Source organism: Eurypyga helias, unplaced genomic scaffold (genome assembly GCF_000690775.1).
Source record: "Eurypyga helias isolate BGI_N326 unplaced genomic scaffold, ASM69077v1 Scaffold52514, whole genome shotgun sequence".
Classification (NCBI taxonomy): Eukaryota; Metazoa; Chordata; class Aves; order Eurypygiformes; family Eurypygidae; genus Eurypyga; species Eurypyga helias.
This window is the reverse complement of record NW_010247958.1, coordinates 1156-18175: the sequence shown is the minus strand read 5'-3', so window position 1 is coordinate 18175 and position 17020 is coordinate 1156. Positions and strand designations below refer to the sequence as shown.

The window sequence follows — 17020 nt, the reverse complement described above, 5'->3', positions numbered from 1 at the left end:
AGTTAAACCACGACAGTCCTTTTTATATTACCGAATAACGTAGCGCCTCAGTTCACTAGAGGGTCTTGGCCTTGTGTTTCTCACATCCTGATTTGTTCCCAGCATTGCTTTTGCAGTCTATTTCCCCTCTCAAAATTAAGCCTGGGTGATATTTGTGGAACATTATCTTCAGAGACTACCTTCTGGATAGTCTCTGATGAAGTAAACCTTCCTCACCACCCCAGTAGGCCCACGGTGCTCATGCAGCCTTCACCTTATGCTCTAAGAACAACCACTGTAGCACCCTCCCCCACAAACCCCACCATGTTGTCGGGTGACTGAACAGGAAGAAAAAGAAAATTGAAAAAAGTGAGATGATTTAGGGCCACAGAGCACCCCAGAGGTCACAGAGGAGCCCCAGCCAAACGCTATGCAGGGTGGTCAGCCTGAACAACTTGAGTATGACCCAGCCCATTGCACTGTGGGTCCAGGGGTCATTCCCTGGGGTTGTAGCCATGTACTGGTGAAATGTTGCTCACAGACCAAGGAGCTACTTGGCCTTGGGAAGGTTGGGTGTGTGTTTGTGGATGCATCTGCAGAACTGTGTTCTGAATTTGTGGATTTCTAGAGGATACTAGTGGGTGGTTCAAAAACATAGTAAGATATTATTATACATATATAATTTGATTCTTTTAGTCGGAAATAAGCCCCCAGTAAATTTATATTTACTTGGCAGCAAAGATATAAAACTTGGTTTGGCAGTTGCATTTAGCAAAACAGTGGGAACTCGAGGGAAAATATATCGCCTGGCTGTGTATGTTGAACTAATGCTGAGAAATGGGGCTCTGTGAATCTGAATTCAACCCAGTTTTTCAGACCTGCTTCGCCCATCTCCTTCCACTGTTGGCCAACTGACAGAAATTCAATATTTTTCTTTTAGTGAATGAAAAGCATAGTCAGAAACAGCCATTGGGTCAGGATCATATGCAAAAGCTCCTCTTGTGCTTTTGTTTCCTAATTGCTCTTGGAAAGATTTTTCAGACTGGGCTGACGCAGTTGTGTGTGTGAATTTCCTGGCAAATAAGGAAGGTGACTGTGTCCAAAAGACATTTAAGAGTGTGAATTCACAGCCTTTCCATGTCTAATCAAGGAGCGTAAACCATTAGCCACATGTTCTCCATTTCCATCACATTTTTTCACACTTAAACAAAAACATGCCAAAGAAAAGGTGCTACATTTTTAATGCCCCCAAATAGGAACCACGGGAGTCTGTTAAATGCTGTGGTCATTTCCAGCATACAAATCAATTTTCCTTGTGGTGGTGAAGTGGTGAATAATGCCTGGTTTGTTTAAAGGAGCATGACTGATTTTGGATGAAGGATCCTGTCACATTGGCATTTTTAGTTTTATTTATTGCACGCAACCGTATAAAACCTGGTACTGGCCTCAGTGCCAGGCTTACTAGTGGAAAAGCTGAAAGGACCACATAACTCCTGGTGCAGCAAAGAGGTTCTGCTTCTGCAAAGCATTTGCTGGACTCCTGAAAAATTATTTTGAATAACATGGCAGAGAAGGATTTCATCACTTGGCATCTACTGGCTTTATTTTTTCTTCCATTTTGCCTGTGTCAAGATGAATACATGGAGGTGAGCAGAAGATCTTATAAACCAGTGGCCAAAGTATTGCAAAGTCACCACCAGACTGGCCATAAAGGTTCCAGAAGCAGGGAAATATTGAAACAGCGGAGTCAACTTATAGAGTGGACTGTTGATAATAGCACTTCTACAGACCAAAAGGTCCTGAGACCAGAGGTAGATGATGTAGAACTGACTACCTCAGATAGAGTCCAGGTACTCTGAATTAATCTTCTAAAGATATCTTTAAAGCTAATGAGATATTTTATTTTTTTGCTAAGATTATTAGTGTTATATTTATGAAATATTTCTTATTAAAGCTGTGTATTGGTCTGTATCCTGCTGGGTTGCTTGTAGGATCCTTTAATGAGCTGGTAGAACCAGAAGTGGTTGGGGACACTGGTTTCAACATACACAGCAGCCCTTTGTTTTGTTGAAATTGTGATCCTGTTCAACCATATATTCTGATATAGAGTCTCTTAATTATTTCAAGGTATTACTTATTTAATATATTAAAGTTATAGATTTTGTTAACTCATTTGGATGTGAAGGAAAATTACAGAATTTATAGAGGTATTTGAAAAGTTTCAATTAGCAGAGAATAACTTTATTTGAAAATTATGTATATAAAGTATATTCTTTCGAGCTTGAGACAAACATAATGAAATTCTGAGTGTGCAAAAATTTATTCTAAGGAATATCTTGAAAAAACAGATACTAATGTAATGAGTAGATTTAATACTACATATTAACTTGATAGTTTTGAGGAGAAAAGACTCGGAATGTAACTCAATCATCTGTAGTATCTGTGTTTTAAACTGGTAATCTTTTTATACCTTTTACATGGAATTTTAGATGTTATAGTCATTAGGTCACAGCAAAGGGAAAATGGCATAATTTGATTATACATAAAATACTGAAGTTCAAATTTTAAAGCAAAAAACTGAAAGGCAGAAGATGAAGCTTTTGCTAGCAGTAGGCAAAAAAAATTCCACTCAAAAGAAGCTTTTGTTGATTGACATTTTTTAGAAATAAGAACATGAATGTTTTGTTTCTACTGCTCCTACAAATGTTTGAGTCCTGTGTAGTTCACCTTTTATAATTTGTTTTTTTCAAAACTCCTTCTGATCAAACTGATATTTTGAATTAAAAAGATCATGCACAAGCAGACAAGTGCTGAATAATAACCTACTTTGTGATAAGCAGAGAGGAGATTTGATTTTAATCCTATCCTAGGCTTGAAGAACTGAAACACATCCAAGTATGGGAATAGGTTTAGTACACCACTGTATTAACTGTATTTAAATTTTTTAGTGCTTTACATTTCATATTTCTTGTGCAGTTCCTCCAGTGCACTCAGCAAAATATTTGACTGCAGGCATGTTGAGTTGCACATGCAGCATATAAACAGTGAGAACCGTCAGGTACATAGCCCAGTGAGCCACGTAGTGTGTGTGTACCTCTTTACTGCAGAGAGAATTGTGCAGCTGCATACTACAGACCATGTATTATTGGTACTTAAAGAAGATTCCCCTTTAACTCAACATAATTTCAGATAATGCAGGATTTAATAGGAAATGCCAGCTTTTTTAGGCATCAAACTCTCCCTCACTGAAAGTGTCACTATTTGGGGTGCATGTGTCTCTCATCAGAGAGTTTAATGCAACATGTTTGGAGTTTCCTGCTTGGGGAAGAGGCTGTGACATTAAAACTGAGCCCAGAGACTCTAAATACAGCTGAGGGCAGTCATTTACCTACCAGGCCCTCTCTGAGAAGTAATCTTTGCTGGGGAAATGATGCAATTTTTGGCTTATTGAAATTATATGGAGCACTGGCAGATGCATGACAGGGATAATCCATCACAGAGTGGCTGATGCAATAGGTATTTTCCATCGCTATTCTCCAAGGATTTCCAGGCAGAGGAGGAACAAAAGTGGCACAGACATGTTTTAATTCATGCCAAACCTCTCTCTTCCCCTTGAGATATCTGAAAGCTGTTTCACCTCTAAGTCCTTGCTTTCTTGGTTGTCTTAGCTGTGGCTGGAGAATTTCACCATCTTGCTAAAGTGTTTTGACAGTCCCATTCCCTGTCGTGGAACAGAGACAATAGCATTGGCCTTGGCTGCATTGGGTACAAGGCCAGTTTCCACGCTGCTGGTAACTTACGTAAAATATAAGCATAAGAGCTCTTTGTGATTCTCCCCAGACGCTAAGCAGTGTGGAAACTGGCCTTGTACCCAAAGCAGCCAAGACCAATGCTGTTGTCTCTATTCCATGACAGGGAATGGGACTGCCAGACACATTCTTCCTTTTGTGGTTGTTCTTTGAAATCCTTCAGGTACCCCTCAACCGACTGGTGTTTTAGTCTGAATTTCGGCAATTGTGCTTTGTTTAATTCTTTGATAGAGAAGGGGCGTGGGGAACCTTAATGTCCACAGAGACATGCTATTTTGCATTCAGAACAGGAGCCAAGAATGGAGGATGTACATTATTCATCTTCTGCATTGTCTTAGATGATATAACAGAAACCCATAAAATTAATCAGGGAGTGGAAAAGGGCTAGGTCTTCAGTTATGAGTCGTTCACAGCTTTAAGTTAAGGGAACATTATAGACCATCTGTTGCCTAGAACTGCCTCCTACACACTAAATCACATGAAATTCACCAAATAGCCTCAGAAACATTTCCAGTTTTCTATGTGTATTAGGATATCACTGTGGCAGATGCATTTCACAAGCTCCTAAATCATAATCATGGTCTGAGAGCAATGCCAAGGGTTCATTGTGCAATAAAATTTATGTACAAATGCCTGCATAGGACACCTTTGGCAAGCAGGTTATAATTAATCTCTTTGTCCCACTTGAGTATAATTTTACTTTAGGAACAGGTTTTTCCTTTAAATGTACTCTTCATAAAGTTCTCTGTTTTTAGAGATTAAGAGTATCCTCAGTAGTCATTGTTCTTGGCAGTTGACTGTGAACATTTTTTTCCTGCTAGTCAAAGGATCAGTAAAGATAATAAGTCAATACTACTTTATGACTTGCATAAGTAGTTATTTTGGAGTCAGTGGAACTGCTGTCATACAACCCCACTGGCAGGCCTTGCCTCATTTCACACGTAAGAACCTGCTGAGCTTTTTGAGAGGTAAATGCCAAATAGCACGTTGCTATGACCAGCACTTGTATCTGGTTTATGATAACGTAGGTGGTTAACTAATAATGTCATTCAGGATTTCAGTACATTGGGTAAAAAAAAAATCTTATCTGCACAGAGTCTCACATGCAGTCCAGTTTGCTGGATTCAGGCCTTCCCTTACCTATAATCCACAGTTTCAAGTCTTTGGATAGTCCTAGGCTGGTAAGATTTTTTTGCTCTTGGCAGGTGTGTATATAATTTGCCTTCTCATTTAACGTGAATATGGCTCACTATCAAAAAATAGCTGAAGATTTTAATCTCAGTGCAACACTCAACGTGCACATTTCAGGTGGTGCAAAATGCTTGTGCAATTCCAGTCCTCTTCCACTTGGCTCCCGTTCAAGGGCTGAAAATGAATGAAAGCAGGGCTACTTCTCCTCTCATATTAGGAAAGCTTTAAACTGTGTGTGCTGATTGTCAGTTATGTTCTTCCTAAGAACTGTGAGAGAAGAGAGAAGAACAGCAAGAAAGGTACCAGCAGGTTTTTGAGGAACAGACAGTCCAACAGGCAGAACTCATTTTTCTCCTAATATAGAGAACTTATCCAGAATTAAGGTAAAAAGCATACTATTGACCAAAACCTCATAAATATGAAGCCCTTCTGCCCACTGGCAAGTCTTAACATTCCCATAACTCTTTGAATATGAAGCATATTTGTTGAACTGTCAGGTCAGCCTTTATTCCCACGGTAGCTCCACCGTCAGCAATTTCAGCTGCAGAGGGCATGTCTTTGTCCTGTTGGAGGAATTGCAGTATTTTGGTGGCATGGAAGGCATTTTCTTTATCGATAAACTCCCAAGCCTCTCGAAAATAATGAATTCTGGGGGTGTGCTTGGCGTTGTCCAAAATACGGGCAGAAGGCTTTAGTGTTTCAGATCGAGCCAGCTGATGACCTTGGGTGCAGGAACACACCACATCTGTACGTTCATTTGGCAGCTCCCATCCCACCACCGTCTCCTTTGCTGCTGTTCAACCAATAGGTCTGCAGTAGGCAAGTAATTTGAGGATGATAAAGATGAATGGAAAGAAAGGCAAGGAAGACAAACAGCGACTGATCAGAGAGCGCTAGCAGCTGGACTGGTGTAACTATCCCCCTCCAGATTTTAAGAACTGAAGATCTGTACCTCAGGATATTAGTAAGGAACTGTAGGGAGAAAGAAACAAAGAAGGAGGTACAGAAATAAAATCAAACCCTGGACCCCTACATCAGCTGACCCATCAGAAGATCTGTGACTGCTAAATCATCGCAAAAGCCTAGTTGTGAAAACCAGCCAGGATTGAATGAGACTCCACTAGTAGTAATACACTAATTTGGGAAAGAAAAGCACTGTCACGAGACAACTATTATTACAGTAGCGGAGCTGTGTACAATAACTCATTGATTTATGCTGCTGTATTAGTTTCAGCATATCCACAGATTTTCATAGTTACACACCCACACCTACAAATGACCAAATGTCCATAACAATAAGTGTTGTGGTCAGTTCAAATTTTTGTCATGTATCTTGGAACTTTTTTAGGTCCTTCCAGGTTTAGTAGCCTGTAAATATGCAGGTCAGGGGCCATGAACAGGATCTGCTACTCAGATATTCTTTAACATCTCCTTTGGGCCATCCAACACAGTTTTCTTTATGTTTAGTGGAGGATAGTTCACTACTTAAAGACAAGTGAAGTCCCTTGTGTCCTACCACTCGTTGTACCTAGGCTTGTTTGTCAAGAAAGGTCAGCTGAAATGTGGGATCAGTGAAAAGCAGGATAGGAAGCCAGCTGAAGTATTCATCTAATTTTCACTATTTGGTATTATTTTATTCTCAAAACTCTCATTATTTGACAGGACAACTTGAGGTTTTTTAATATTCATATAGCTCTTAGAGCATTTGAAGAGCTATTCCCTTAAATCTTCCAAAAATAACATCTTCAAGGACAACCCAATACGGGTGATTTCAGGCCTGATAAGAAGCGTTTTGAAAATTTAGCAAATATATAAACAGAGAATGTATAATGAAAACCCTGTAACCGACATGCATATGATTGGTGCCTTCCATGAATGAGCTATTTAAAGCATATTTTTGTGCGCTTAGCCCCCACAGACCGGACCGCAGAATCCAGACTGTAGTTCCTGCTGCCGTGGTGACTTTGGAGTTCGACTTTACCAAGGGCCCCCAGGACCTCCCGGGCCCCCTGGGATGCCAGGTAAAAATGAAGTTTCATCAATTTTTTGATCAGTCTAATTACAGGCTATATATTACAGAGTGTTCTATGAAAGATTAGAGAATGGTCCAAACATCAGTATTTGGGGACAGATTCAGAAACAAGTTTTTCTGTAATTTCTGTGGAGACAGATTTTGAAGTTTGTCCCTGTGAAAACTCATTTGTTATTAAAATTCAGCTTTCATAAATTCATACTGAGAGTAATCTTAATACATTTCTAGAGCAAAATGGTCTCTCTCCTTAGAGCAGAATGAAGCTTCCATTAAAGTTGGAAGAACTTGTTCCTTGGAGCTGATTATTGTCACCACCTTCGAATAACCAGTGATGCTATTGTGTGTACTATATTCAGGAGCTTTTTTTCATCTAGCATACGTCTAGCCAATATTTTACAGAGACACACATGCTTCTTTTCTCTCATAGAAATTTCTTTTCCTTCTTTCTTCTTGTCTTCCATAGTAAAAACTATTTTTTTCCCCATTAAAAATGCACACAGAAGAACAGGATACACAAGTAGAGGGTATACTTCAGTCTGATAGCTGGTATGGAAAAAGAAGAGCCTAGAGAAGGGAAAAAGGTAGTTTCCTGACAGTGTAAATTTGTTACAGCAGCTACCTTCTGGGATTTAAAAATCACCGTTCCTAAAGCAGACATACAATGTAAGTGAACATGTCACTGACTGACAGATTTGTCTCATCCTCAAAAGCTTACACCTTTTGTTATCACAATAAAAATGCAATCTCATAATCCTTCTGTCTCACAAGTGTGCTGACAGTAACAGACATGACAGATAACCATACACAAAAAAAATAATGTAGTGATTTTTCGTAGCAACATTTTACAGTAACAGATAAATCTGACTGTTATGAAGTTAAATCTTAATGAATTGTTTCAAGAATTAGCTTCAGTAGGAAAAATATTGAAATAAATTGTTACTCAGACATGTTTTGGGTATTAGGCAAAATAAGGTCATGGGAATAGTTGGTATTGGCGTGCTGTACACTATTCGTGCATCAACCCTTTATAACAATACTATTGACCATTACATAACTCTAATGGTGAGGCTTCTTGTGCAGAAATACTGCATTATGTATTAATAAATGCTTGGCTTCTGAGAAGGACACAATTTTTTGTTAGACTCACACTTTCAAGGCTGCAGTGGACATACTGGGAGACAGCCCAGTCCCAGCTTTGCCCTTTCCTCACGTGAGGATGCATCTCAGTCACACTTTCTTGCCACCACATGATGCCAACAATGTGTGGCCAACAGCAACCTTTGGCACCATGGAATTTCTCTGTCTCCTTCCTCTGCTGCAATTCAGACCACAAGGCCTGTAAGGGGAATGACGACAGATGCTTTTCCCATGATTGAATCAAATGTCACTTGCAGACTTCTGTTCTGAACTGGCAGAGAAGCAATTATGGCTTTACATGAAGGGTCATTCATGTTATTGTAAAGAGTTATTGATTTCTCTATCCAAACAAAAATTTGCTTAATTTCTTCCACCATTTAGCATCCTTGTTTGAAGTAAACCTTTTTTCCAATACAAAAACTCTGAAGAACCACTTAATCATTAGTTTTGATCACGAACAACACCATTCTTCTTGTAAATTCATAACCAGAGTGACAAGCAGAGTGGCAAAAAATCTAATGTCAGTTCAGGTAGAATTAGAACAATGATGACACTAATTAATCCCCTAAGTAATTAATTGAAAGGTCAGGCTTTTGCTTCAGGTAGGCAGAATAATTGCCCAGTGATTCTAGGCAACTTCAAAATTTTTGTCAGTTGCATAGATGTTTGCTCAGTAGTTTGCTCAGAAAACATCAGGAAGTAAGTAATACTGCAGATGCAGGAATATGTTTCTATAATGACCCTTCTTCCAAGAAGCCATCTCAGAAAAGCTTCATTATAAACATTTGGTCTTTCTTTAAATCTTGGAACACGCAATCAGTTAACACCTTCAAGGTAACCTGAGAATGCACTGTCTCCCATTTTTGGCACAGATGGGTCACTCAGCTAGTTTAAGGCTACAGCCATTCTTATTTGTGTAGACGTTATCTTTGAAAGATAGCAAAATGTTATTCAAAATTATCTTACTCTATCTTAATTAAATTATGAGGCAGTAAGTTTTTACACAAAAGGAAAAGTAGCAGTGCTTATGCAGGCTGCCTGGTGTGTGTCAACAGTGGCTTTTGCTGTCCCTGAGCCTCTCGTCCACTGGGGTCTTGTCCTTGCACATCTCCCCAACAGCGCAATGGCTTGAGGCCTTGGCAGTTTATACAGCAACACCAAGCCCTCATATATCAATCTACATCCTGCTGGAAACTTACTCATCAAAAGCTTCACCTTCAACTTAACCACACATCACAGCTTCACCCATCTTATGTTCTTACCCATCACAGCTCAATCTGGGTTTTATGGCAAAACTCCATGTATTGCAATCTGGTGGAAAAGGACCCTCTCACACTTATCTCTTAAAATACATTATATGAAATTATTTAAACAGAAAGCTCTGTTTCCTTTAAGGAAATCATGGAAACAATGGAAATAATGGAGCAACTGGCCAAGAAGGAGCCAAAGGTGAGAAAGGAGACAAAGGAGATATGGGACCGAGGGGAGAGCGTGGCCATCATGGACCCAAAGGCGAGAAGGGTTACCCTGGGATCCCCCCAGAGCTACAGGTAAAAAATCCCTGGCTTGTGTTGGCTGCAGCAATTCTCAGGTTATGGTTTTCTTCTCTGCAAAACAGCACCTAACTACTGTAAAATACTTAAGAAGGAAATCTGCCAGTGAATTAATACAGTGAGAGACATATATGTCATGACTGACGAATGTGGTCTGCCAGATCTTCCTGGAAAAGAAAGACAATCAGGGATTAGACCTTCTCTAGAGTAAGAATCCAGCTGGGAAGTGGGCAGGAAGGAACATGTATGGTTCCTTTCTAAGGCAGAAAACCAGAATCTGGATCATTAAAGAACAGAGTGGACAATCATTTTTCTATCAAGCTGTATCACATAGATAACTGCGCTTCCTATGTCATGTGAAGGGAGTAAAGGAGTCACCCAGGCCCATGCTTCTCAGGTCAGTCAGCCTTTGTGAGATTCTCAGAAGCATATGTACCCAGCTCCTCTAAGTATGGGGTCGAAACTTCTGAGTGCACACAGAACTCCTCTGGTTTTGAAAAATAACCCTTAGTAGCTATCTGTGTTCTTGTATGTCTAGATACCTTGAATATGTTGAGAAGCCTGTAGGTTCTGTTATGAATGCACTACCCAAAAGCCAGCTGAGCATTAAAACATGGGTTCAACCCTGAGCTGTTAGGCTCTGCCTGAGGGAAGGGATATATTTGTTTGCGCTCAACACTGTGTTGGTATAGTCCCATAGCTTTTGCATTAGAGCTTCTTCATGCCCCAGGAATCTGGTGGACAGCAGAGTGGTGATGTCTGTGTGTATATAAGTGTGTGTGTGTGTATATATATCTATCTATATCTATATCTGCAGTACAGTAAAGACATGGTGTAGCCCTGTTCTTAAGGCAACTGAAAGTAAATGGGACTTGGGTAACTAAGACCGTTGGTTGCTGTTGCAAAGAGGATTTTTACTCACCCTATTTTATTATTAGAGGATTATGTCCCCACTGTATACTGTGGTGTAGCAATACACAAGTGGTTCATCTGCAACAGCAGGAGGACTTAACTGTCTCTAGGATGTACAACAGCTAAAGTGTTAAAGGGAAAATTTAGATGCACATGCCTTTGAGATGTATCCCTCCTGTTGTCCAGCTGCCACTGTGGAAGGGGCTTCTGTAGGCCAGATCAGTCAGGCCCTCGTGCGGGAATTCTAAAGCATTTCAGATGGCACCAGGTGCATGTGCATGAGCAAGTGATTGCAGTCAGGTTCAGCTCCAGAGAGCCTACAGGTGAGGGAATCATCTAAGCTCCTATTACTACTACTGAGGACCTAGAAGAGAAACTCTGCTTAACCTGACAGTCACTGCTGCTTTTGGGCAAAAGAGACTTTAGACACCACCGAGTATATAGATCTACAGAAACTGTAATGGAGTTTACATCTTCACTCACCTGTACCCACTTCAATGGAAGTGTCTTATTCTTGATCTGATTTGTATGCCCCAACCCAAGTTCACAACAGAAGGGACAACATGGGATATAGCAAACATACACAAAAAGAAATCCCACTTCCAAACACTCTTACTATGGGGAAAACTGAAGTTGTGGTCTATTTACAGAGCTACGTCTTTTAACTGAAGGATACTATTTCCCAATAACAATCATTCATACATGTTCTATATCCTCATAAAAGGCATGGAAACTAACAGCAAAATCAACAGCACAACCAATGTGTGCAGTGTGGGAAAATGGCTGTGGATTTCTTGGCATTGTCTATGTTTGAATTCCCCACTCCAGGTTGCATGAAGATGCAATAATTACACAGAATAGAATTCACAGGGAAAATAGTTTCCAAAATTACTGGACTTCTGTAATAAAGTAGAATTACCTTAGTATTCTTAAAGAATTAACTGTAATCAACATTGTAGCTGAATATCTTAAAAATATATTAGTTCATGTATATGTTTATGCAGATATACATGTTTACGTAATTTATGCAGTTACGTTCAACATAAACCCTTTTGCAATTTTAAAATGATCTATCAGCATAGGGATTTTTTTGGTACATAAAGATAGTGGTAGAAATGTAATTAAAAACTGGATAATGAAAGAGGGTGAATAACAAAAGCTCATATTGCAGTACCTGTTTCCAAGTAAAATTCCATCACTGTTTTTAAGATATGTTTAAAAATTCTTCACACAGTATAGCATATAATCTGTTGCTAACATCATACTTAAGAATTTTAGGGCAGGGGTAGGTAGAAAAGAAAACATCTTTAATACAATACTGGTTTAAGTGCAGGATTATTTTGAAAGATTTGGTGGGGCCATACTGATCTGTTACTTCAAAATGAGACCTAGGGAGAAAGAACACTTTCTTCAACTCTTCTGATCTGCCCAAGAAAAGTAGCTTGGAGTCAAATAGAATGTGGAATGGAATCTAGACAAAAAGCAATAAATTCCATCAAACTGCCACTACAGCTGCTTTCCTTTAACACATGATGAACTTTGATGTGATCCTGGCTGAGAAGCAAGAACTTAACAATTTGCCATCACAGAAAATGCATCCATGCAGGGATAAGGAAAATCAGCCCAAGCTTTCAGCTCACATCTGGAGCTCTTCAAATTTCTGAGCAGACAGCTAATGATTTCCATTGCTGGATGTGGACTTGCATTTGATTTTGTCTGTTTTGGTTTTATTCTCATTTGGATCTGAAATCAAAAGAAGTTTGGCGTGGTTTGTTTTTAAAAACTAGTATATCTGGAATCTCATGAAAAATGTTATTTTTGTGAGAGGCAGTAATGACTGTAATTGAACGCTTGTCATCTAAGAAGTTAAGGGACAGATCGTATGCCAAATCACTGCACCCAGGTGCAGCAATTCTGCCTGTATCCCATTTACTGCCAGTCAGACCCAGGATCACAGGCTCACAGAAGAGAGAACCCCCTTCCCTGCCCATGCAAGTTGGCAGGGTCATTCCCTGGTATCTTGCTGAGGAAAATTTGAATTGTCCAATGCAGAAGGTTTTTGCACTGCTTCCCATGAAACATCTCCCATGGCCAGTATGTCTCACTGCAAGAAGTGTAACATGAAGTTGAAGTACAGTTTTCACTTTCTTAGTTTCCTGGTTTGGTCTCCAACATCTGTTGTGGTGACTGAGGGTTCAGAGCAACTGGCAAGACAAAATGCACTGAAAGTTGAGTCCCAACAACTGCACATCTAGAGGACCTCTAATAAAAATGCTTAATGCTCTGAAGGTAGTTCACAAGAAACACTAATGTGTATGGATTTTACTGAGCATTACTTATATCACACATTCAGTTAAAAGCAATATCCAGTCTAAATACACTGGGGAATATAGAAAAGCTAATTAAATCACTTTTGTCAGAAACACCATCCGTCTCAATTCCAGTTTTCTGTTGCATGATTCTAGAGAGACTTAAAAGTAAATAAAATCCCAAACGAAGGTCCTGACCTGCAAACACTTGCCCATACACTTGCTTTTACAGGCATGAATAGTCCAATTGAATGTAAGAAGCCTAGTCCTCTTCCAATTTTATTCAATGGTAGTTTTGTTACTGGAGTTTAATAGCCTTGGAGCAGGCCCTAGAAGAACATCTCTGTCAGGAAAATAAACAGACTGCAAATACAGGAAAAAATTCTGTAGCTGATTCCCCTACACATGTGCATTTTGTGAATGATTGCCTGAATAACAACTGAAATTTTGCAGGTTGCCTTCATGGCTTCCATGGCTACTCACTTCAGCAACCAGAACAGCGGGATCATCTTCAGTAGTGTCGAAACCAACGTTGGGAATTTTTTTGATGTCATGACTGGGAGATTTGGTGCTCCAGTGAATGGTGAGTGTTTGTAAAACAAAATATGCAATTCTAGGAGTTGTCAATAATGAGAAACTAGTTAATTGACTTCGCAGAAGGCACTGATGGGACTCACTCTGCATAGCTCTTGCTATCTACATTCAGGAAAAACGAAATTAGAAATGGAGCGAGCCAAGAGAGGGTCTGCCAGCCAGTGAGACTAGTGCTGGCACAGGGGCAGGACGAAGCCCCATGGCCAGAGGTGGGGAGGGAGCAGGACTGCCTGCTTTTAAACCTTTAGCCCTTCAGCCACTGTGATGAGGTACCCATGGCTTTGATGTTGCAGCAGCAGCTTCACAGTTGCCTCCTCCACCTCCTGCCTCCGGTCACTCTCTTCATCCCCATATTCCCTCACGCCAGTTCAGCTGTGAGCTGGCCTGCAACAAACGTGTGGCTCGAAATGAGGCATTACATGTTTTCCTGAGTTATTTTTCAGCCTCATCAAGGCCCCATCTTACACAGCTGTGGCATAGGAAGAACAATAGGAGATGGGGAAGGCAGGGCCATAATCAAAAACATATCTAAGAAAAGCCTGAAAGCACCTTCCTTCACTGGGCCTTTCTCACTCTGCCATTCATTTTCCCCACTGCTGTGGGAAAGGATATTAAATTAATCAAAAGTCAGGCCCTCCAAGCTTGCTGCAGCACATCTTACTGACACCGCGGGGAGGTGTGTCCTCACAGCTGCTTCCCTTAGAGGTTAATGTAGATGTGGCTGTCAATAAACTTTGACCCACAATGATTCCATGAGTGATGCAACTCCAAGCTCCCATTGCTGGGTCAACGCTACAGACTTAGTGTTCAGGAACCAGGAGCCTGTCTGCCCACACAGAGCTCATGACAAGTAACATGGTTGAACTGACAACACTGTCATGACCTCTCAGACAGAGAAAGAGCTAAAGAGAAAAAGGGTGATAGTAAGGGTGTATTGTGCAAGAAGAGACAGTGGTGGCTATGTCTGGATTGCTCAGGATGTGGTAAAACAGGGTGAGCAGTGGTGGGTGATGCTAAAACCACTCATGCCCTGCCTGACCTGAGTGATGTGCTGGCTGTCTGACAGCCTCTGAGGCTGAGTCCTGACTGGCCTGGAGACTGCCCTTTTGGGAAAGCGCAGGAGCAAGACAGTGAGGAAAAAGGGATGAGAGAGGGGTCACTAGACTCAGACTCTGGGAAATTCCCCTTTCAGTGAGTGGTCCTGCTGTATTCACACACAGTCATTTATCTGGAACAGGATGTGGCTGAACCCCTGCCATATACAGAATTAAAATTAATCAGATTTTGGCACACTATAAGCAGGAGCAAAATACCCACTGGAAGGCAATTTTGACCTCAGCTGCTACGTTTTCTAAGCAAGAAGCACAAGTCTGTAGCATGGCTACCTCCCTCTATGAAGCAAACATCTTGTATTTGGTAATCTTTTCAGGGGTGTATTTCTTCACCTTCAATATGATGAAACATGAAGATGTGGAGGAAGTGTACGTGTACCTCATGCATAATGGTAATACAGTTTTCAGCTTATATAGGTAAGTGAAGGGCCAGGCCATTTCAATGCAAATGACTTATTTGCATAGATGTGATAGCTTGCTCTCATTTCAAGAAACAAGAAATTCTTCAGTTTTTGAAGACCACTTCAAAAATGGTAAAATAACCAGCAAAGAAAGGGTAAACTAACCAAAAAAGGATAACTATTGTGTTTTCTCTCCTCAACTTGCAAATTTGGATCATACCTACCACAGATCCTGGACCTAAAATTCATTTTTGATCACAAGTTCCTCAAAGGTCGGGGAAAGGGAATTAGCACTGCAAGTCAGGGTTGGAGTCCAGTGGTAACATGCTGTCATTCTGCTAAAACATATCTTCATCCTCATTTTGCCTGTCAGGCTCTAATGGTCCTGTTAAAGATTAAGGGAGAGTAATTTACTTTAAAGGTGGTGAGCATTTAAACTGCAGTAGTAAGGATGAGTAAGAAGCAAAGGTCCTCCATTACTGGCTTTGTTATCATTAGCACACTGGGAATAAAAAGTTTCAGAACTCTTCATATTAGCTGGAGGATCATCAAGAATAGGATGCACTTCTAGTTTAACTTCTATAAGGACCAGGTTAAGAAGCTTGTAGCTGGATGAATATATGAAAAAAAAAATGTAAAAGAAGTATTATTTCTTTAATACCAGCTAGGGGTCAGATACCAAAACCAAGCCAAGCTTCTCTCCTGAGCCTGAGTAAACAGACACAAAAGTTTAGATTGATCACACTGGACTTCAGGCACTTACATGATAGCATGTTCATTTAAGCTGTCAAGTTTTCTTCAACAGCCCATACCTGAACCACCACCAAAGGGTGCTTCATTCCTAATACATCTTTCCTGCAATAGAAAAAGTGCCCACTTTTTCCCCCCCCCGAAGCACTGATGTCAAAAAAGGCAACAGGTGGAAGAAAGGGAACCAACACTCATATAAAGCCAGAAGGTTATCCCACAATGAATGTACCTACATTCCAAGAAAAGGCCTCAGGATGGTGTGAGCAGCCTGTCCCTGTTCACTGCCTGTGCTGGGAACTCAGGGGCTCAGCTCACGTGAGACTCCTGACCTGGAGGCATTTAAAATTAGCTGGGATGAATCCAAGGGAAAAAGCATTACAGGAAATCTGGAGTGTTGTGATGAATGAGCAGAGTTTTATTTTAAACAAAAAATTTGTTCCTCTGCCCTGGAAAAAAATACATTAGTTAAAATTCCAGAATTTCAGAAAGGAATAAAATGATGCAATTGGGTAAGGTGCAAAATTTGACTAGGAGATCATACGCAGAAAGATGCCAAAATTTTCTCATAAATCTGAAAAATGTTGGCAAGCCTTTCAAGGAAGTTTTGCACAGGATAACAATGTGCTTTCTTGGATTCTTTATTTTTAAAGTTGTATGCTTGATCATTGTTGAGAAACAAAAAGCTGACTTGTTAAAAATTCAACCTTAGCTATGAATCAAAAGGGAAAGCGGACACGTCAGGAAACAGTGCAGTGCTAAAACTTGCCAAGGGAGACGAAGTTTGGCTGCGAATGGGAAATGGAGCCCTCCACGGGGACCATCAACGCTTCTCTACCTTTGCTGGTTTTCTTCTTTTTGAAACCAAGTAGAAAAAGAAACAACCCAATACATGTTTATCTGAGAAAACTTCTTTTTTTGGAACTGGTATTTTTCTCTGGACTGTGGAATAGCATTGCAACAATGAAATATCAAGAAGGCTTGTTTTGATGCAATGAGTAGCTATTTGTGTAACAGACATGAGTTAAATACATGGAGTAGTTGACACACAGATTCACAGAAGATGTATTGTCACATGGGTTGTATCCAGTGAATCATTAAATGTTGCAATTGCTCTCTTCTCCAAAGTGTCTGAAAAACAAAGGAAAAGGAGTTCAAAGAGTTTAGAGAACAGTTTGGGCAGTAAAGTCAATTTTGTCTGTAATACTTAAGTGTATGACAGGAATTGAACAATTGATTGATGT

At 40.2% G+C, this 17020-nt stretch overlaps 1 protein-coding gene across 2 annotated transcripts; it reads left to right on the top strand.

The window, feature by feature from the left end:
- The first annotated feature begins 1441 nt into the window (after nucleotides 1-1441).
- C1QTNF3 (C1q and tumor necrosis factor related protein 3) lies at nucleotides 1442-16648 on the top strand. 2 transcript variants are annotated; one of them, XM_010150869.1, is made up of 6 exons: nucleotides 1442-1625; nucleotides 6889-7000; nucleotides 9544-9698; nucleotides 13376-13505; nucleotides 14946-15045; nucleotides 16489-16648. In XM_010150869.1, exons 1-6 carry the CDS (start codon nucleotides 1542-1544, stop codon nucleotides 16646-16648), a joined length of 741 nt encoding a protein of 246 aa, XP_010149171.1. In that variant the 5' UTR covers nucleotides 1442-1541. The 2 variants fall into 2 exon arrangements, with proteins under 2 accessions (XP_010149171.1, XP_010149170.1); XM_010150868.1 differs by having other exon boundaries at nucleotides 1455-1829.
- Nucleotides 16649-17020: the final 372 nt, after the last annotated feature.